This window comes from Culex quinquefasciatus, chromosome 2 (assembly GCF_015732765.1).
Source record: "Culex quinquefasciatus strain JHB chromosome 2, VPISU_Cqui_1.0_pri_paternal, whole genome shotgun sequence".
Lineage (NCBI taxonomy): Eukaryota > Metazoa > Arthropoda > Insecta > Diptera > Culicidae > Culex > Culex quinquefasciatus.
The window spans coordinates 38,909,350-38,931,505 of NC_051862.1; the positions used below are offsets into that span (position 1 = coordinate 38,909,350).

The window sequence follows — 22,156 nt, forward strand, 5'->3', positions numbered from 1 at the left end:
TAGGGGGTGCATATTATCCCCTCTCCCCCTAGTAACAATTTCTTTAAAAAGCTGTAGGTGAAGGTAACAGTGCTGATGAGTCAACATTAGGTGCCAAATGTCCTTGAAATTAAAAAGTACGATATTGTTGAAAATTGTATTTAAAGTATTTTTTTACTTCACTATAACACACCAACATCATCCTGCCGTAACTTCACCATGTCGTGTAACCACAGCTTAACCATCACCAACACCAGAAACCTTAGAAAAAGTTCATTAGCGTCCACCAATACCATCATGTGTTGTTCACGTCCGCTAGGTTCATGCCAAGCCCATAGAGTTATCTAAGCCCGCTCTCACGCACACTAGCACGCCATTTGTTTTGCTGGTTGGTACAAAATTTAACCTCAATCTTTTTCGTGTACGTACACGCAATACAAGCGCACGTAGATAACTCTATAACAACAAACCAGCATCACTCCTCGTTCCACCCCAGCAACTGAAACGCAAAACACGCTTCACGAGTCACATTGTGGTGAACTTATGCCCCTATCAGCAATCCCGATCTGGAGAAAATTGTAAAATTATAGATTTTTTTTTTAAGAATACAAGATAACTGTTGGTAAATTCTGTTATTTCACAGATACTTTAATATTTCTCGAGTTTCTTTTTAAAAGGTCCTATAAACAAAATTTTCACTTTTTGCTTTTTGGGTGTTTTTGAATACCTCTGACTGAAGGCGGTTCACCCAAAAAGCAAAAATTGAAAATTTTGTTTATAGGACCTTTTAAAAAAACTCTAGATTTTGTTGCTTTTTTTACAGAAATAATTATTTCATGAGGGGTTTTTCGTTATTAAGAATTAAACAAAAATAGTTTCTTTATAACATCATTTTTCAAATTTATTTATTTTATTTATTCAAGTACTGAAATTCATCAACATTTGTTACCTTCCTCTGTTAGAGATTTTACACACGCCGACCCCTTCTCTAATACAAACGTTTTGATGAAGCAGGGGAGGCGTAGTTGTCAAACAAACCTAGAGGTGTTCACGGGAGCGTATCACTACGACGCTTTACGCTACGACGACAACAACAACTAACGACCCCTTCCTGGTCTTTGTTTGGGGAAACTCGCCACTGATTGTACGGTTGTTTTGGGGAAATTTGCTGTAAATGTTTGATTTTCATTTTTGCAGAAATTTTTCACAATAAATATTTGGTGCTGATTGTCATATTCAAGTCCGTTTTCGGAGTACATATCAGACCAAATGTAACCTCTTTAATTCAATGACAGAGCACTTGATTAATTAATTGAATTATGTTAGCAGAAGCATGATGAAATCAGCCAAAAACTGCTTTATATAGAAGCCCTTGCTCACATTGGCCAGCTGACCCGCTGCCCGTTCACCCAGTCGCGAATTACCCCATTTATCCACCACATGTCCCCGTAGCGTTGTCGTTGTGCAATCCACGACGCCGTATGTGCGCGCTACCTCGTACTAGCGTCGTTCGTCGTCGACGATGCCCCTCAGTTCGACGCCGGGTATCGTTCTGAGCGGACACAGTCGTCTCTCTACCGTTTGGAGAGTGGTTCTCCGTCGTTTCTTCGCCGTGGAGTTATCCGTGAAGCAGCAGTTCTTTGATTTCCACAACAACTACCGCGCCCGGAGGGGAAAGAGATTGGAGAAGGCTGGGATCCCAGATTTGGAGGGGGAGGAAACAGCTCCTGGAGAGAGATTTTTGTTTGTACGCAAGGTTGAAGTGCACAAGGACCTTGAAACCATCGTGAAGTCATCCCGAGCAAAAAAGAAGAACAGTGAGTGTAGTGAGTGGATCGATTCGGTGAGGCTAGAAATCGATTCAGCAGCTTGGCAGTGAGTGCAAGAGTGATTTTTGGAAGAAGCGTGGGAAAACCTGGCTGTGTTATCAACACCGTACTAGAAAAAGTGCTGAGGGGGAAGGTGCTTTCCCAGTGAGTCATGCTCATGCTGGCTGGTTATAAATAGGGAGGCAAACATAAACAAGCCATAAAGCACAAACCCCGCGAAGGAAGGTGAGGGCGATGAGCTAGAGCAAAACAGAAGCAAAGAAAGAAACACGTGCAGGGTGGTGAAGAACCTACGATATTGGAGAATCGGAAAGTCGAACGTAATCAGGAACAAGGAAGCGTCGTCCGAGTTCGCGAAAGGCTTGCCAATTACGGTCGCGTAAGGAAGTTGATGAAGGGGTTGTTCGACCGAGTAAGCACTAAGATCTACTATTACGATTACTATTATTACTTCAGCAAACCAGTACAACCAGCGAGGACGAGAGTGAGGGGTGTGTACGGAACTAGAGAGACCAACCACCAATCACCAGTCCGCGCAGCAGCAGCACGTGAATTGCCAAAGAAAGCATGAAATCACAGCCAAGCCAAGTGGCATCGTGAGGATGTCATAAAAGATGGTTGGCATGCTGGCTGTCGTGGTTTTTGATTAGTGGGTCATGCACGGCTGCAGCCGTTTATGCTGTTGTGGTGTTGTGGCCTATCATTACGGCATATCTGCGGGCCGTGATTTGGTTCCGGATCACGTGGTTTTGGTGGGGTCTTTTTTTGGAGTGGCACTCTTGGGGTATGGGATGACTTTCAGAGTAGGCGTGCTATTTTGGAAGCTTGAATCAGTTTTGTAAAAGATAAGTCATGCTTAGTTTGTTTTTATAAATCATAAACTTGCGTCACAATTACTGATAAAATAGTTCGGTTGACGACTGTATAACTCAGCTGTATAAGTCACCAGTGATGGAATTAAAACAAATTGTAGTAACAATTCATTTAATAGTATGAAATGTAACTCCCCCGAGTTGTAGTGAACGGGTTTCCCCATTGAAACAAGTTGTTTAGAACTACACTTACCGGTGTTTCTCGGCAAGCTGTTACATTCTTCAAATTATTTTGCAACATTTAACATTTTTGTATAATTAAATATGAAAAAGTTAATCCAGCTTTTAAAAACAACATTTGCTGTTAAAATTTTAAATTCCTAAATTCGATTAGTTTTAATCCGGAATTATTTTTTGTTGATCATTTTATTGCTGAATATTTCCTCTTTTTCAATGTAATTTTACAACAATTTATGCGGAAAATTGCATTTCCGCGAATTGATGACTTTTTAAAGGGCTTTGTAAATTGCACTGCATTTCACATTGTTCAGCTTACAATGCCTCACCTTTTGACCTTCACAGATCTCCAAAATTCGATTTCAATCCTGAGATATTCAATAAAAACCGAAAAAACTCCGTGCATTGTTGTCGCTCTTCATATGTTGATACAGCTTGAAAATTGCTGCAAGTGCGACAACTGGCCAAAGGGATTTCAGGTCAGAAAGCGTTTGACACACGTACTTGCTCGACTACCGTAAACATTTGTAATTACAATTCGGGAATCCGGCAACCAAAAAATTCAACCAAGCTTCGGGACTATGCACAGAATGCTTAACGAAACAAAATGTGTCTGCTATTGATAACATTGCGTGCCCTTGTTTTTGTTTATTGAAGGTTAAACATCAAATTGCGTTCGGAACGTCAAAATGGACATTTTATAAGACTGATAATTTTACTGGCAAATTTTCACTATGTGAACAAATTGTTTTGCAAAAGTTTCAAAAGAAACTTACTTGCTAACTTTACATTCAGCTATGTAGGGGAAATATACCCATTTTAATCACTAAGCCGTTCGACCAATTCTCATAACTTTAGCCGTTTTCCGCTATTAAATCAACATTTTCAGATGTATCAACAATGGAGAGTTGCTTGCTCACTTTTAGTTGAGCTATTCATTACTTTGGAACAGTCAAAAACACTTTATGAAAGCTGTAATTCATTATCAAAGTACTGATAGGCCGATAATAGAAATAGGCTGAAAAAGGGTATAGTTCCCCTATTGCCAGATGTGGGTTGGCAACGCTTTTTGGAATTTGGCAATTCTCTCAGATTTCGGTCATTCGATTTTTTTGTATTTTTAAATCTGGCTGAAACTTTTTTGGTGCCTTCGGTATGCCCAATGAAGCCATTTTGCATCATTAGTTTGTCCATATAAATTCCCATACAAATTTGGCATTTGTCCATACAAAAATGATATTTGAAAACAGAGTTCCCAAATGAACCGGTTAGGCTAGGTTCACCAATAAAATTGGTTCGGCTTAAGCCTCCTTTTGTGGTTCAATCCTGGTTCAGTGAACCATGAACCATGGCTTAAGCCAGGCTAACCCGGCTAATGAAAACCATGACTATGCATAAGTGTTACGGTGCAACAATGCTACCATGTAACAAATATAATGATGTAACATTGTTAAACCGTAACATTGTTACACCGTAACATTGTTACACCGTAACATTGTTACACCGTAACATTGTTACACCGTAACATTGTTACACCGTAACATTGTTACACCGTAACATTGTTACACCGTAACATTGTTACACCGTAACATTGTTACACCGTAACATTGTTACACCGTAACATTGTTACACCGTAACATTGTTACACCGTAACATTGTTACACCGTAACATTGTTACACCGTAACATTGTTACACCGTAACATTGTTACACCGTAACATTGTAACATTGTTGTTACGGTGTAACAATGTTACGGTGTAACAATGTTACACTGTAACACTGTTATGGTGTAACACTGTTACGGTGTAACTTTGTTACGGTGTAACAATGTTACGGTTTAACAATGTTACGGTGTAACAATGTTACGGTGTAACAATGTTACGGTGTAACAATGTTACGGTGTAACAATGTTACGGTGTAACAATATTACGGTGTAACAATGTTACGGTGTAACTTTGTTACGGTGTAACACTGTTACACTGTAACAATGTTATGGTGTAACACTGTTACGGTGTAACTTTGTTACGGTGTAACACTGTTACAGTGTTACACTGTTACGGTGTAACACTGTTACGGTGTAACACTGTTATGGTGTAACAGTGTTACGCAGTAGTAGATTTAGGGTTGAACAGTATCATGGTGTAACAGAGCTCGCCGTTAAGCCTAACATTCTTTGATCAGGTTCAAGCCTGGTTCAAGCCAATGGTTCATTTTGGCTAGCCTCGCCTGGTTTGAACCAAATGAACCATGGCTCACGGCGCTCGTTGAGCCTGAGCCGACGATGCTTGCCGACGTGTGGAGTGAACCTGAACCAGAAAAATGAACCTAGCCTAGCCGATGGCTTAGGCTAGTGGGAACACTGGTTTTTAGTTTTTAGTTTTTAGTTTTTAGTTTTTAGTTTTTAGTTTTTAGTTTTTAGTTTTTAGTTTTTAGTTTTAGTTTTTAGTTTCATACAAGAGAGCCTAAAAGCATCAAATACTAAAGTTAAATCGTAACTCATACCCAAGTCATCCCACTCCAAAAATAGATTTAGCCAGAGTTCCCAAATGAACCGGTTAGGCTAGGTTCACCAATAAAATTGGTTCGGCTTAAGCCTCCTTTTGTGGTTCAATCCTGGTTCAGTGAACCATGAACCATGGCTTAAGCCAGGCTAACCCGGCTAATGAAAACCATGACTATGCATAAGTGTTACGGTGCAACAATGCTACCATGTAACAAATATAATGATGTAACATTGTTAAACCGTAACATTGTTACACCGTAACATTGTTACACCGTAACATTGTTACACCGTAACATTGTTACACCGTAACATTGTTACACCGTAACATTGTTACACCGTAACATTGTAACATTGTTGTTACGGTGTAACAATGTTACGGTGTAACAATGTTACACTGTAACACTGTTATGGTGTAACACTGTTACGGTGTAACTTTGTTACGGTGTAACAATGTTACGGTTTAACAATGTTACGGTGTAACAATGTTACGGTGTAACAATGTTACGGTGTAACAATGTTACGGTGTAACAATGTTACGGTGTAACAATATTACGGTGTAACAATGTTACGGTGTAACTTTGTTACGGTGTAACACTGTTACACTGTAACAATGTTATGGTGTAACACTGTTACGGTGTAACTTTGTTACGGTGTAACACTGTTACAGTGTTACACTGTTACGGTGTAACACTGTTACGGTGTAACACTGTTATGGTGTAACAGTGTTACGCAGTAGTAGATTTAGGGTTGAACAGTATCATGGTGTAACAGAGCTCGCCGTTAAGCCTAACATTCTTTGATCAGGTTCAAGCCTGGTTCAAGCCAATGGTTCATTTTGGCTAGCCTCGCCTGGTTTGAACCAAATGAACCATGGCTCACGGCGCTCGTTGAGCCTGAGCCGACGATGCTTGCCGACGTGTGGAGTGAACCTGAACCAGAAAAATGAACCTAGCCTAGCCGATGGCTTAGGCTAGTGGGAACACTGGATTTAGCTATTTCACAAACATGACATCAATATTTTAACCACAGTTCAGCACATCTCCTTTCCTCAAAAATCGTCAATTTCTCACCCTCTTAAAAGAAAATACAGATCTGTCAACAAAGTATTTTCCCAACAGTATGAAACCACTCAACATCCCACTCATCCAAAACTTCATGTTACACATTCTCCAAGGAAATCCTGGACATCTTCGGGCTAAAAGACGTTGTGTTGCCCACCTCCTTCTTCCGGTACCAGCAGCACAACAGTGATGTTGAGTAACGCTAACGCCAGGGAGCTTACACAAATGGATTCACACAACACACATCTGGGCACCATTTACACGTACCGCACACAGAAATGCCAGTCAATGTCAACACCTCTTCCTCTCCCTGTACGGCGGGCATCGTCGGAATGTGGATACTCTTCACCATTTTTAAGGGGAGCTTGGCTTTTGGAGATCATCGATTATGTTACAGAAAACAAAAATCTTTTTTTAATTTTAAAATTTTGAAGAAATTATTTCTGTCAGTGCACGCCAAATGTGGAGGTCATGGAGAAGCGTGGTACTTCACGAACAAATTCTCATTTTAAGGTGCTTCCCCCTATAGACCACACGTCAAACTGCAGCCGGAGATGATTAATGACAGGGAAAGCGCATCTTCCATCGCACCGCCGTGTTGGCCAATATACGATAACCGTGTAGGCGGACCGTGATGTGATGTTGCTGCACGGGAAATTGAATTTCCACCGAGCCGTCAAAGGAACCCGGGACTGGCTGCACTATCTGTGTGTCCGTCGTTGGGAAGATCTGTAGTTCGGCATAGCTAAGCTAGACTCTTTACGAGGGGGGAAAAATCTCAGTTTTGCACGATTGAGCCATAATTATATTTCTCGCTTTGATAACATTGGACACAAACAGACTGTACGAGGTACACAGCTTTAGCCGTAACAGCTAGACGGTCCCATGTACACCAATATGCACATAAATGTCACCATAACCCCCTTCGGAGGCACAACAGGAAGCTGCAGCCAAACCCGGCGCTGTGTATTTTTAGCATCACACTCTTATAGTGCCTGTGTGCCTCACAGTCTCAGGTTGATTCGTTGCAATTAGTAACAGTGTTGGCCACTTCAAGTCACGAAGCTGTACGTACACGGTGGGAAAAATGTAAACAGCCTGTCACGAATTTGAGACCTTTGCTTTCAAAATTGTCCATTTTTTGTCAACCAATGTTTTCGGCAACGCCAACTGAATTTCTCTCCGTGCACAGCGATGCAGCTCTCGGCAGTTGCATTAGTGGAGGTTATTATCTAGCTTTGAGTTCGAGAAAAATACAACCGCGCTGACATTTGAATGTATGTCACTGTGCTGACTTGAATACCTCCACCGTCGTTGACAGCGCAGCGCGCCATATCAGAACGTCAACAGTCGGAACTTTGAATGAATGAACCGACCGCGGAGCGATTGTGTGTCTATTTGAAGTGGGATCTACATTTAGTAATAGAGAGCAGAAAAGGGTTGACAACCAGTCGGTCATCAATCAGCGCAGATCGGGTGGAGCTATGCACATGTGACATCAATTGGGTCATGACCCGTGGCATTGGGCAAGGTTGTAACAAACTAGAAGAAGAAAAAACGGGTGCTGAATGAACGGACGTTGGCGACAGAACGTGAGTGCTTCGTTTGTAACTGTCCGGGTTGAGGCACCAACTCTTCAATCATTGTCACGTGTTGGTTGGGAGCGATCGATAAGCAAATGGTTTAAAATGTTAAACATCTTTGCTTGTGAAGTCTAGGCAGGAGTCAGTGAAGTCACAGAGTACCAATAAATCATATATTTTAAACCTTTCATTTCAGGCCTGAATTTTGCTGATCTGTGTTAAGCTACAAACAGGCAAAAAAATACATGTTATTATTGAACTTTCTTGATCCTTTGTTGAATAAATGTTGACCTAGCTCTTAAAACAATATTCAGCTTGTGGGGCGATGTTTTGTCCCATAATTTGGACACCCTACTGATCATACAGGAACGGTTTGTAAATATTTTTTAAATATATGTATCTTCGGAAGAAGTTTACTCAACGATTTAAAGACTCCAGCAAAATTGTAGGTTGAAAAATACGATCAAAACTAGTTAAGTGCATTTCTCAATCTCAATATTAGCACTTTGGCGTTCGATTACATTTTCAATCAAAATGTACTCAAGTAAAATTTTCATAAGGTGCACCGTTTTCGAGTTACAGCAATTTTTAGATAACTTTTTTGAAAATAGTCGCAGTTTTCTATTTTTTTAAACTTGTGCAAATGTTTGACCACTTTTGAAAAAATATTTTTGAAGAGCTGAGAAAATTCTCTATATTTTGCTTTTTTGAACTTTGTTGATACGACATTTAGTTGCTGAGATATTGCCATGCAAAGGCTTAAAAAAGCAGGAAAATTGATGTTTTCTAAGTCTCACGCAAACAACCCACCATTTTCTAACGTCGATATCTCAGAAACTAATGGTCCGATTTACAATGTTAAAATATGACACATTCCTGAAATTTTCCGATCATTTCGAAAACAATATTTTCAATATTTTCAAATCAAGACTAACATTTCAAAAGAGTCAAACTTTAAATATTACGCCCTTTAAAAAAATGAAAAACTGCGACTATTATTTAAAAAAAAAACATACCTATAAATTGCATTAACTTGAAAACGGTGCACTTTATGAAAATTTCACTTAAGTTCTTTTTGATTGAAGATTTGATTTTACATCGAAAAATGGAGTTGAAAAACTTTTGCGACAAATATTTCGATTTTTTGAAAAAAATCAGTATTGATTCAAAAATTCATAACTCGGTCAAAGATTTTTTGCACAACCTGGGAATTTCTGAAAAGTTGGCATTTTATGTCCCCTAAAACATATCAAAAAATAAAAATAGTGTTTTTTGGCAAATCAAGTTTAAGTGACAAAAAGTTAAATAAAAAATCACCATTTTTTTTACCGTGCATCATTTTTTTCTAGTGTAGTCCTGATCCATACCTACAACTTTGCCGAAGACACCAAATCGATCAAAAAATTCCTTCAAAAGATACAGATTTTTTAATTTTCAATTTGAGTAAATAGTAAAAACTAAAAACTAAAAACTAAAAACTAAAAACTAAAAACTAAAAACTAAAAACTAAAAACTAAAAACTAAAAACTAAAAACTAAAAACTAAAAACTAAAAACTAAAAACTAAAAACTAAAAACTAAAAACTAAAAACTAAAAACTAAAAACTAAAAACTAAAAACTAAAAACTAAAAACTAAAAACTAAAAACTAAAAACTAAAAACTAAAAACTAAAAACTAAAACTAAAACTAAAAACTAAAACTAAAAACTAAAAACTAAAAACTAAAAACTAAAAACTAAAAACTAAAAACTAAAAACTAAAAACTAAAAACTAAAAACTAAAAACTAAAACTAAAAACTAAAAACTAAAAACTAAAAACTAAAAACTAAAAACTAAAAACTAAAAACTAAAACTAAAAACTAAAAACTAAAAACTAAAAACTAAAAACTAAAAACTAAAAACTAAAAACTAAAAACTAAAAACTAAAAACTAAAAACTAAAAACTAAAAACTAAAAACTAAAAACTAAAAACTAAAAACTAAAAACTAAAACTAAAAACTAAAAACTAAAAACTAAAAACTAAAAACTAAAAACTAAAAACTGAAAACTAAAAACTAAAAACTAAAAACTAAAAACTAAAAACTAAAAACTAAAAACTAAAAACTAAAAACTAAAAACTAAAAACTAAAACTAAAAACTAAAAACTAAAAACTAAAACTAAAAACTAAAAACTAAAAACTAAAAACTAAAAACTAAAAACTAAAAACTAAAAACTAAAAACTAAAAACTAAAAACTAAAAACTAAAAACTAAAAACTAAAAACTAAAAACTAAAAACTAAAAACTAAAAACTAAAAACTAAAAACTAAAAACTAAAAACTAAAAACTAAAAACTAAAAACTAAAAACTAAAAACTAAAAACTAAAAACTAAAAACTAAAAACTAAAAACTAAAAACTAAAAACTAAAAACTAAAAACTAAAAACTAAAAGAAGACGAAAAGACGAAAAGACGAAAAGACGAAAAGACGAAAAGACGAAAAGACGAAAAGACGAAAAGACGAAAAGACGAAAAGACGAAAAGACGAAAAGACGAAAAGACGAAAAGACGAAAAGACGAAAAGACGAAAAGACGAAAAGACGAAAAGACGAAAAGACGAAAAGACGAAAAGACGAAAAGACGAAAAGACGAAAAGACGAAAAGACGAAAAGACGAAAAGACGAAAAGACGAAAAGACGAAAAGACGAAAAGACGAAAAGACGAAAAGACGAAAAGACGAAAAGACGAAAAGACGAAAAGACGAAAAGACGAAAAGACGAAAAGACGAAAAGACGAAAAGACGAAAAGACGAAAAGACGAAAAGACGAAAAGACGAAAAGACGAAAAGACGAAAAGACGAAAAGACGAAAAGACGAAAAGACGAAAAGACGAAAAGACGAAAAGACGAAAAGACGAAAAGACGAAAAGACGAAAAGACGAAAAGACGAAAAGACGAAAAGACGAAAAGACGAAAAGACGAAAAGACGAAAAGACGAAAAGACGAAAAGACGAAAAGACGAAAAGACGAAAAGACGAAAAGACGAAAAGACGAAAAGACGAAAAGACGAAAAGACGAAAAGACGAAAAGACGAAAAGACGAAAAGACGAAAAGACGAAAAGACGAAAAGACGAAAAGACGAAAAGACGAAAAGACGAAAAGACGAAAAGACGAAAAGACGAAAAGACGAAAAGACGAAAAGACGAAAAGACGAAAAGACGAAAAGACGAAAAGACGAAAAGACGAAAAGACGAAAAGACGAAAAGACGAAAAGACGAAAAGACGAAAAGACGAAAAGACGAAAAGACGAAAAGACGAAAAGACGAAAAGACGAAAAGACGAAAAGACGAAAAGACGAAAAGACGAAAAGACGAAAAGACGAAAAGACGAAAAGACGAAAAGACGAAAAGACGAAAAGACGAAAAGACGAAAAGACGAAAGACGAAAGTGAAACTTATTTTAGGATACGGTTCAGATTTTCTCTTGTCCCATTAAAAAAGTGGAGTTTGGTTGGTTTTCTAATTGTTGAAAAAATGTATTCATTATTCAATGAATTTAGCTTTTAAAATCAAAACAAATTTTTTAGGCATTTTCACAGCAAAGCAGATACATCTAATTTTCCACTCTGTTCTACTTCGCACTCCACTGATCCAGAAAATCGTTTCTCAAATTCCGTTACGTCACGGATCACCAGACACGAACTACCATTCCCACACCTTGTGCCAGAGTAGCGTCGTCTGCCCAAGTATTTCACTGGGACAAAAGTGCATCCCAACCAAGCCAAGTTGGTATTTGCGTTCCACCCATCAAAGACACGTGTTTCACAAGAGTCTCCGGTGTCGGAAGTTTTTTCTCCGGACCACTTGTGAGTGTATGTTTGATGTTGGGATGTCGTTTAGGAAAAAAAAAGTGTGTTGTTTTGGCACACATACACGCAAATGTTTACAAACACATTTCCGCCCGCCAGGGCACGGTGTGCATCGCAAAAGTCACCTATTGCGAGTGAGTGTTTGTTTTTTTAACATGAGAGTAAACGGTGTAGTGTAACGGATATTGATAAACTTAATTAAAGCCGCCCCCCTCTGGAGAGCATTTTTCCCAGACTCAATTAGAGGAAATTGCATCCTGTCATGTCAGACCGTCCCGGGTACGATCACAAATTTACGTAACACAAAGGCCCAAGCGAAGAGATTCAATTAGATTAATTTTAAATTGATTCTGATGGCTAATTGCTGGACAGTCCAGTTTTATGGGGAGTGTTCTGAATAGCACTAATACAAGCCAATTTGCTCGAAGAAGTTGTCCCAGATTTGCTGAATTGAACAATTTCTAGCTTTTAAAATATTCAAAAGAGGCCTCACGTTCAACAAACTAAAACATCAACCTTTTCAAATTTTGAAACAAACTGCAACTTCAAAGCAAACTTTCTTCATTCAAAAAAGTGGTTCCTCTTCGCCAGAAGAAAAACTTGGTCCCAGCTGCCACACTAAAACAAACTTCCAAGAGCTCCAAAGGCAGTGTAGGTGGGTGGTTTCGATTGAATATTCACAACAGAGCAGCAAATTTCATTCACAGTTTTGCTCGGTTTGTTGTTGAAGGAAGGTTTGTTTTTGCTTTCGTCTTCTTCTGCATAAAGTGATGACTGCTCAAATCGTTAACCCGAAAACGAGAAGCTAACTTGTTTGTTGTTTGTGCAAATGGGAGAACTTGTTGAGAGATGTTTCGTGGCCAAGAATTGAAGCCATGTTTGGGGAAAGTTTTCGGGGAAAATTTTCCGTTGGAAAATTGATATTCGTGGAAAAATGGTTATTGACATAGAAAATACTTGCATATCCAACTAAAACGAACTTATGGAGTTTTACACAAAATATCTGTTTTTGGCTTTTTTTGGGTGTTTTAAAATCCACCTTGAGTACGAAATGTTCAAAAACACCCAAAAGGCCAAAAATAAAAATTTCGTGTATTGGACCTCTAAAGAAAACTCCATAAGGATTTTTTTTATCGGATATATTATTATTTTCAGTATCAATAAACATTTCCCAAACAAAAAGGAAATTGATATCTATGGTAAAGTTTTATTGACATTGACAAAAATGTGTTTTTAAATCTACCTTGAGTAATAAGTTTTCACACACACCCAAAAAGTCTATAAAAAAAATTTGGTTTGATGGACCTCCTAAAAAAACCTGGCTTTTTCAAACTAATCCCCTTTTAGACGAAAAAGTATTTGTAATAGTCATATGTTTGGATAGTTAAATAAGTTGAAAGTGTATTTACTAAATTTATTTTAATTTCAGTTTTTTTGGAAATACTTAAATTGTTCTCAATTTCTGTTAAAATGACGAGCGCAGTACAATTAATGGTTTTTCACACAATTAGAAATTTCAGTGGCAAATTATAAAATTTACTCAAAAACGATGTTTTTTTTAAAATAAAATCACATAATCCTATTTAATCTTCAATAAAAGTGAAATTTGGAATCAGTTTACAAAATATTAGAGTTTAAGGAATAAAAATCATGAATCGAAATAATATGATTCTTTTTTTGTAATTTGAGCTATTTGTAGCAAAAAATTACCGTAATGAGATTTGACTAAATGTTACTTAAAACACGCAATTCCAAATTACTTTTAAAGTGAAAATTTTTGGCATTTCACAATATAATTTTTATAATAAAATATAATTCATGTCGCAAAATAAAAAAAAAATGAGGAAATCCAATGAAATTGAATTCCAAAAATATTATAATTTTGAAACGTATTTCAAATTTTCTTCAATTTACGCTTAATAAAATGTTATTTTTTTCAGTTCAAAACTTATTGTAAAGAAAAGTTTTACTAATGTTGTGAAAATCTATGAAATTATTAGTTTTGTTTGACGCATATTGCAATTTTGTCAAATTTTCCAGTAATTTTACTTTTAAACTGATGACACTATCCAAAAATATAGGTTAGGAAAAAAAAGAATTTTGTTTGAATTAGTACATCCCCGATGTGTTATTGTAAATCATTAAATAAATCACGTCGTTTCAAATGAATCCTAAAATATTTAAAAATGTAATTTGGAAATCTCCAGTTTAAAAGTTTCTATCAAATCACGGAATGTGATCACATAATTTTGTTTTCGAAAACGAACATGACTTGACAAAAGATTTACATTAGAAACATTTAATAGTAAATTTGCTTTTCGAAATCGGTGCCTAATACATATGGAAAAAATAATCTTCAGCATTTCTTTAAAGTTTATTGCGAGTTTTTGTCCGTTTTCAAATAAATTACAACTCAATCAAATAATATTTCCGTCGTTTAGAAGTTGGTATATTTGTCCATGGATAACAAAAAAGAAAAATTAAATTAAAAAAATGAATATATATAAAGATCAATAAGGATCGGAACTTTTTTTTATAAAGAGTGAAATAGAAATGTGAGTAATTTTTCGAAGCTTTTTTTTCCTTCGTTGATATAACTTACAGATTTGCCGCTGGCACTAAATTCTAGAGTTTTTTAAAAGGCCCTATAAACATATGAAACACAATAGCTTATAGGACTGTTAGAAAAAAAAAAACTCTAGAATTGATTTCTTCTCAAGATACAAGTTTTTGTATATTTCTATAGAACTTTGGTATTGACAATGCCCCCCACATTTTTAGGAGTCTTGTAGGCAATGATTTAAAATTATTTCTTTTGTCACAAGGAAAAAAATTTGAAAAAAAAACAATGAAAAATTTATTAGTAAAAAATCGTAGTGTATTGCTCTGTAATAAGACCATATTTAGCAGTTTACTTCTCAGAATAAAACGACTGATATCCGCACAAAACAAAAAATAAACATCAACACATTTCCAGTTAAATCACACAATTTTATATGTTGTCTGGACAAGCTTTTGGGAACGATGTATTTAGTAGAAATAAAAAAAAAAAACTATATTTTTATCTTTGCTACATAATTTTTGCTACTTAATTATTTTTCTGTATTTCATTATTGATTTCACTGATTCTAATTTTTTAACTCGCTCACTCACTATCAAAAGTTACTCTAGACTTTATCTTCCCCGCCCAAATCGACGACGATTGACGTCAACGAGTTTGAGAAACGTTTCGCGCTCCAGCAGTCGTCGTCGCTGGCAAAGCACCTACTCCGCGCGACGACTTATCGCACATACCACGCGAAATCAATCGTTTTTCCGGCGTCGTGGAAATTCCTTTCATTTGTTTTTGCTGTATCTATAAATAAACGCTCACCAACACAAACGCCACCAACGCAAAGTCTAGCAAATCTGTGGGTGATTGTTTGGCGTTGTTGTTCCTTTCTCACTTTCCGTTTTGATGGGAAAATGCTTACTTTGGCGTTTCCCGTGAGATAAATATATATATATGAAAAGCGCCCCCACAAAGTTGCTCCCTCAGCGCCCCACTTGGGGGGGAGCGCGCACCTTGCATTCATAAGCAACCTTATCACGGGTTCGGGCGGGAAAATCTCCCGGACGGTGAGCTGAGCAAATACTTTGATAAAGGTTTGCTTTCTTGACGAGTTGGGATTTTGAAATTTTTTAGTCTTAAAATTTTTATTTTTTCAATTTTGCAAAAAAAACATTATAAAAATATTTAAAAAAAGTTTAAACTTTCAGTTGTTTGCCACAAAAAAAAACTTAAATTGCTTAGTAGAGCACAACTCCAACCACCTGAACAATCAAGGAATCCGCCTTCAGGCTGAATTGAAGAGGAGCGGGGTTGGATTACAGTTTACAGAATCATATCTGGAGGGCTTCAGCCGTGGCAGCCCACGCATCAGGCGGAGATCCTTGGCAAATATTATCGGTATCGGTCGTTGGCGGTTATTGCTGAGTTGTGGGGGCGCATCTCCAAAGTCGGGGGCGACTTATTCCGGTGAATAGCACCGCGATCAAACATTTGCGTTGTTGTTTGAAATTCTGCAGAACTTTTTTTTTTGTTTGAAATGTGATTCAGCGAGGAAAGTCGATACCTTAAATCGTTTCGTGTTCAATTTTTATGACCATTACTGGTTGCCATAATGGCCCCTCGTAATGTCTTATAACGTGCAAATAAGCGGAAGAAAGAGGTTCCGGGACCAGAGGGCCATTAAAGATTCAAAATGTCCTGTCCTGTAAGTTACGTTTCCTCCTTGGAGAAATATGTATGCAAAGCCTGCAACCCGAGGGTTCCAGGAATCGTTCCATACTGCAATAACATTAGCAGTTGGGAGGAACAGGGTGTGGGAGTCTTTGTTCCAGTTTGTTTTCGCGTGAAAAAAAGTTGTAGGAAAACTTGGCTCTTTGCTGGGTACGTTCCGATGTGGAGTTTAGAAAGGTTCCAGAAGGTAACCCTTGAAATTTGGCTTCCAGAGTTTGTTTTGTACAAATTTTTAATTGAAATATCATAAAAATTTAAAAATAGCAAACAACACAACAAACCAGACATACATCCGCTCTAACTCCTCTTTTAGAATAACTTGTTTGGCATTTCGCGCAGATGATTCCCAGCATGTTGTGCCAGTGATTAGAGCACACTAATTACGCTAATCTTGCAAGCTCCCGAAAACCCTGAGAGATTATATTGAAAACCAAGTGAGATATAGGGTCCTATATAATCCTATAAATACACCAAGAGAATTTTTAAAAAGTTCTTCTTAAGAGCTTATGAGCACAGTCACATGAAAATATAGCTTAAATCGGGGTTTCCAATGAGCCAATGTTTTCTTCACATTATTCATGTTAAAAATAAGACATTTTTAGCGGGTAACAAGCATATCATTACTTTAAAAGAAAATGCCATCTAGAACAAGCTGAGTGCCGTTAAAAAGCGGCGACATAAACTTTGAAAAATATTTGCAACGGCCTTATCTATAAATTTTAAAACAATCATCATTTCTGGGGAATGAGCCATTTTGACGAATGGCATACTGAGAAATGAAATAGAACTAGTTTTCTTAACTGCTAATAGTTTTCTGGAATTTTCGAAGGAAATGTCGAATTTGTTTTATTATGATATTCCAAATAGGAGAAAAAGTGTTATTTTCGGAAAAATCTGTATAAAATGGGTAATTCTCCGCCAACTCACACAGCAGTTGCCCCGACCCCTCTTCGATTTGCGTGAAACTTTGTCCTAAGGGGTAACTTTTGTCCTTGATCACGAATCCGAGGTCCGTTTTTTGATATCTCGTGACGGAGGGGCGGTACGACCCCTTCCATTTTTGAACATGCGAAAAAAGAGGTGTTTTTCAATCATTTGCAGCCTGAAACGGTGATGAGATAGAAATTTGGTGTCAAAGGGACTTTTATGTAAAATTAGACGCCCGATTTGATGGCGTACTCAGAATTCCAAAAAACGTATTTTTCATCGAAAAAAACACTAAAAAAGTTTTAAAAATTCTCCCATTTTCCGTTACTCGACTGTAAAAAATTTTGGAACATGTCATTTTATGGGAAATTTAATGTACTTTTCGAATCTACATTGTCCCAGAAGGGTTATTTTTTCATTTAAAACAAAAATTTTCATTTTAAAATTTCGTGTTTTTTCTAACTTTGCAGGGTTATTTTTTAGAGTGTAACAATGTTCTACAAAGTTGTAGAACAGACAATTACAAAAATTTTGATGTATAGACATAAGGGGTTTGCTAATAAACATCACGAGTTATCTCGATTTTACGAAAAAAAGTTTTGAAAAAGTTGGTCGTCATCGATCATGGCCGTTCATGGTCACCCGCGACAGACACGGACGACGAAACAAAGAGAAACGCAAAAAGTAACTTTTTCAAAACTTTTTTTCGTAAAATCGCGATAACTTGTGATGTTTATAAGCAAACCCCTTATGTCTATATATCAAAATTTTCGTAATTGTCTGCTCTACAACTTTGTAGAACATAGTTACACTCTAAAAATAACGCAGTTAAAAAACACGAAATTTTAAAATGAAAATTTTGTTTTAAATGAAATGACCCTTCGGGGACAATGTAGATTCGAAAAGTACATTAAATTTCCCATAAATGACATGTTCCAAAATTTTACAGTCGAGTAACGGAAAATGGGAGAATTTTAAAACTTTTAGTGTTTTTCGATGAAAATACGTTTTTGGAATTCTGAGTACGCCATCAAATCGGGCGTCTAATTACATAAAAGTCCCTTTGACACCAAATTTCTATCTCATCACCGTTTCAGGCTGCAAATGATTGAAAAACACCTCTTTTTTCGCATGTTCAAAAATGGAAGGGGTCGTACCGCCCCTCCGTCACGAGATATCAAAAAACGGACCTCGGATTCGTGATCAGGGACAAAAGTTACCCCTTAGGACAAAGTTTCACGCAAATCGAAGAGGGGTCGGGGCAACTTTTCCCGATTTCGTGTGAGTTGGTAGAGAAACCATTTTTTGGTTGTGATTCCGGTCCTCGTTACACCTTTTGGTATTGAGCTGCTTTTTTTCATTAATTTATAATGTTTTTTTTTTGTAATAACCTAACATTGGACCACTTTTTTCGATATTCCAGAAATGTGATATTTGTCTGTAGTAGTGAGTACAAAGATTTTTTTTAATTAATTTTGACAGATTTGTTTGTATAAATATTACCACTTTTTCAGGATTGTTTTATATCAATTTGTGAGGAATGTGAGAAATTACATATAAAAAGATGTAAATATACAAATTTTCAGAAGTAATAAATCAAATCTCGGGTTAGTTTTCAAATAGTTCTAAGCGCCATTTGCAAACTAAGCATCTTTTCGATCGATTCTCGTTTAATTCACCAATTATCAACTTCAAAAACGCTTCCAATTGCTCATAGGCACGTCCTTTAAATGCTTTCTATTGAAAAATCTTCAAAATTTTATTTGTTTTAGAGAAAAATCAAATAAGTGTCGGAGGTCGAAATGTCTATTACGACGTTTTGCAAACTACACACTTAAATTTATTTTTACAGAAACTATCAACATTCCCCGATGTCATATTGACATGATTTTTATTTGCTGTCTATTTGGAGTATTCTGTAAATTTACTTTGTTGTGCTCTTGCAGTTTTTCCATACAAAGCTGGTTTTTCTTATTTTTGTCATTTTTCCGCGTCAAAAATTAGTTCATGAATATTTTGCAATTTAGATATGTTGCGTTGGAGAAATTAATATAATCTGTTTAACCGTCGGGAAAATTACAAAAAAAAATCATTACTTGCAATATGGCTGCCAAACGACGCGAAATTTTGAACAACTTCAGTGGTTTTAGTGTAGAATATTATTTTTAAACAATACAATTTTTTTTTAAAGAGTACATAGACATAGAAAAATACAAACATGCAAAATTGGTATAACACAACAAAATGTTTAATTTTGTAAGGTTGCAAATTACATCATCTAAAAAATGGTTAAAAATGTGAACCTGATGAAAATTCACCAAAAACTGATGAAAATTTACCAGTTTCTGGCGTAATATTACAGTTTTTTGACACAAAATCTGTCACCATTCCCTGATGAATATTACCATCATTTTTTTCTGAGCATGCCAAGCCAAATCTTCTATATATATAAAAAATTTCTATGGTTTTGTTCGAACGCGCATCAGTTGAACACGGGAGGTCAGATCGGAGCGCTCTTTGCTGCGTTGGGTTCGTATAAGCCCAAGGAAGGTTTTTACGCTAATAAGTTGACACTTTGGCCACTATCTGACTGATTCCGGAACACCGCCGATTGTATGGGAAAAGTTTCGTAAAATCCAACTTTGATCACAGGAGGCTGAATAAGCAAACAAGCTAAAAACGTCAAGAAACCAAAAAGAGCAGGACGAAGTTTGCCGGGAAAAGCTTGTTTTGTATAGATTTTCAATAAATACAAATTATGAAAATTTCTAGTAATAAAATAACATATTTTGTATTTTACACCCAAAACTCTAATGTAAATAAAATCTTTACATAATTTTGGGTCGTCAACTCATACTGTAATTTAAGAAAATTACAGTTTTTTTTAAATACGGTATTTTGTGATTTTAAACTTTATACGGCACTGTCAGTGGCGGTGATAATGGGTAAAAAACGATACCCCTCTCGTAATTTCTGGATAACAAAAACAATTTCAATGATACGGAAAAACTTGTATTTCAGCATTGATCTAAGATAGTTTTCCAACATTTTTCCAAGGTATGGTGGAATTTGATGAACTCTACCTTAAATGTCAATCGTTTGAATGTTGACCTCTAAAGAGGTAATTAGAGGGGGTGACATTGGGTCAATTGAAACTAAAATGATTCTCATATACAAAAATAGGGTCAAAACAAGTAGTCCAACAGTGTAACTTATTCGAAGGAATCGTATCGACATGTTACAATGTTGAAAGTGAAGATTTCTAAATTTTTAAGTACTTTGCGAGCATTTTAAAAAATTGTACCCGGGGTGACATTTATAACATTTTTATTTGAGGATTGAGATAATTTTATCCCACAATTATACAAAGGTGGATCTTCAGGACACCACGAACACCCACGTCCAAGGGTTAATCCCCTCATCCCGGAAGGAGCGCCAACTGGCAACATGGTCCGTTGGCGGCGTTGTCGGCAGTACTCGACTACCAAGATATTAAGTGCTTTGTTATTATTCCTTATGCCAGCAGTGCTGGAGTGTGGATACACACTGACCGAAGTAGAGTTGACTTTGTGTCTTTGGAAAAAAAAGCAGCGGCGGCGGCGGCAGCGGTTGGTGAATAATGCACGTTTGCACAAGGAAGAAATCGAACACGTGTGTTCGGAGTAGTTTCTGTTTATGGTCACGAATGTTATTTTTTCCTTTTTGGCGTGAAAAGCGTGCAATTTTCCTTGGAGAATAACTATTGTTTTCCATAGAAATAAAGGCAATTGAAAGGGTTTGCATTCGTTCCGACAGAAAGGGAGAAAAATACTTTGATCTCTCGGTTCAATTTCCAACATTGGTCCTCAGCGTTTCAAGCAGCTGGCAACACTGCCACCAAGTACATCCACTTCACTGGCTTCACTTCCGGGGGTCTTTCTGGCTTCAGATTTGCATTAAAACGCCGTCGGGTTTGTGTCTCTTTGGTCTATAGTGCTGGGGCTGCTCCCCCTGAAGAATGCCCCATTCCATACATAATTTACATTTTCGTTTTCTTTCCATTCGAGTAAACTTGGCTCGGCGAGGGATAAATTCACGCTCACTGGCGACAAAGTCACGGTTCAGAGCAAGTTTGGGCTAATGTTTCGAAAGGGGTAATCTTTTATGGTACTTTTTGCTTTGCGAAACTTGTAGTTTTATTGAATAAAAAAATATTTTTGGAGGAAACTTCTTCAAGTCAAACAGCGAAAAAACGACGAACTTAATCAAAACTTTAAAATCAAACAATGTTGAATTCAAATCCCCTCGAAAAACATCCGATTCTGGCGCCGGTTGACATTTGAAAACCCAATCAAAATAAGATTCACAAAAAGAGCCAATAACATCGCCCAAGAAACAGGTTTTCCTCCCCGTGATAAGCTGCGCCACAAGATGCGACCAGTTTCCAGTTTCTCCAGTGCTTGGTTGGGGTTTTTGGCTGAACTTTGGCTGGTCAAGGCGCGGATGCCAACCGGACGGAGATCATCGCTAAAATTGGCACGGTTTCAAGCTGCTGTTGTTGTTCCGAAACTTGGAAAGTTATGGCGGTATTTTCGCTTGCCCGGAGGTTGAGTTATGAAAGTGGGTTTGGGGACTGAACAAAAAAAAAAAAAACAAAAAACTATGTAATACTAGCCGTAACTTGGAAGAGCAGCGGCAAATTGATGAGTTTTTTTTGTTGGTTATTGCTTGTTATTGTTGGAATGCACTTTCCGGAGGAATTTGGAACAGATCTAATGAGCGGGAGGGTCAGAAACTTGGGTAGGGCAATTGGGACGGTTGTGGAGTGATTCATGGAGACGACTTGTCTGGGAAAAGTTGGCAGCTGTTTGGGGAAGTTGATGTATAGTAGGTTCAATGTGCGCCTAGTTTGGGGAAACATTTGGAAGTATTGTAGTTGTAGTTTTTTAATATTCGCTAAAATACGCCTTTTTAAAACTCAATTTGATAATGTTTCATAGTTCACTAGAAAATATTTACTTTATTTTCTTATTTTCTATTAATTATCCGCGATTTGCCAGATTTTCTTATTCTTTGAAAAAAAAAATCTTCGAATTAAGAATTTTAAGAATTTTCAGTAATTC

The 22,156-nt window shown here is 36.2% G+C and overlaps 1 protein-coding gene across 6 annotated transcripts in view; it reads left to right on the top strand.

Annotated features, from left to right (window-relative positions):
• LOC6037853 (ral guanine nucleotide dissociation stimulator-like 1) overlaps positions 1-22,156 on the top strand; it is a 92,442-nt gene that overhangs the window by 38,514 nt on the left and 31,772 nt on the right. For 5 of the 6 annotated variants that reach the window (XM_038252153.1, XM_038252156.1, XM_038252155.1 and 2 more), the window contains exon 1: positions 1,496-2,220. The exons of the other annotated variant lie outside the window; for it this stretch is intronic. Coding sequence is in view for 2 of the 5 variants with exons in the window: in XM_038252158.1 (XP_038108086.1) it covers positions 2,200-2,220 (21 nt within the window). In the remaining 3 variants the exon portion in view is untranslated. Of the gene's footprint in view, positions 1-1,495; positions 2,221-22,156 lie in introns of those variants that run through there. 6 annotated transcript variants of the gene reach the window in all.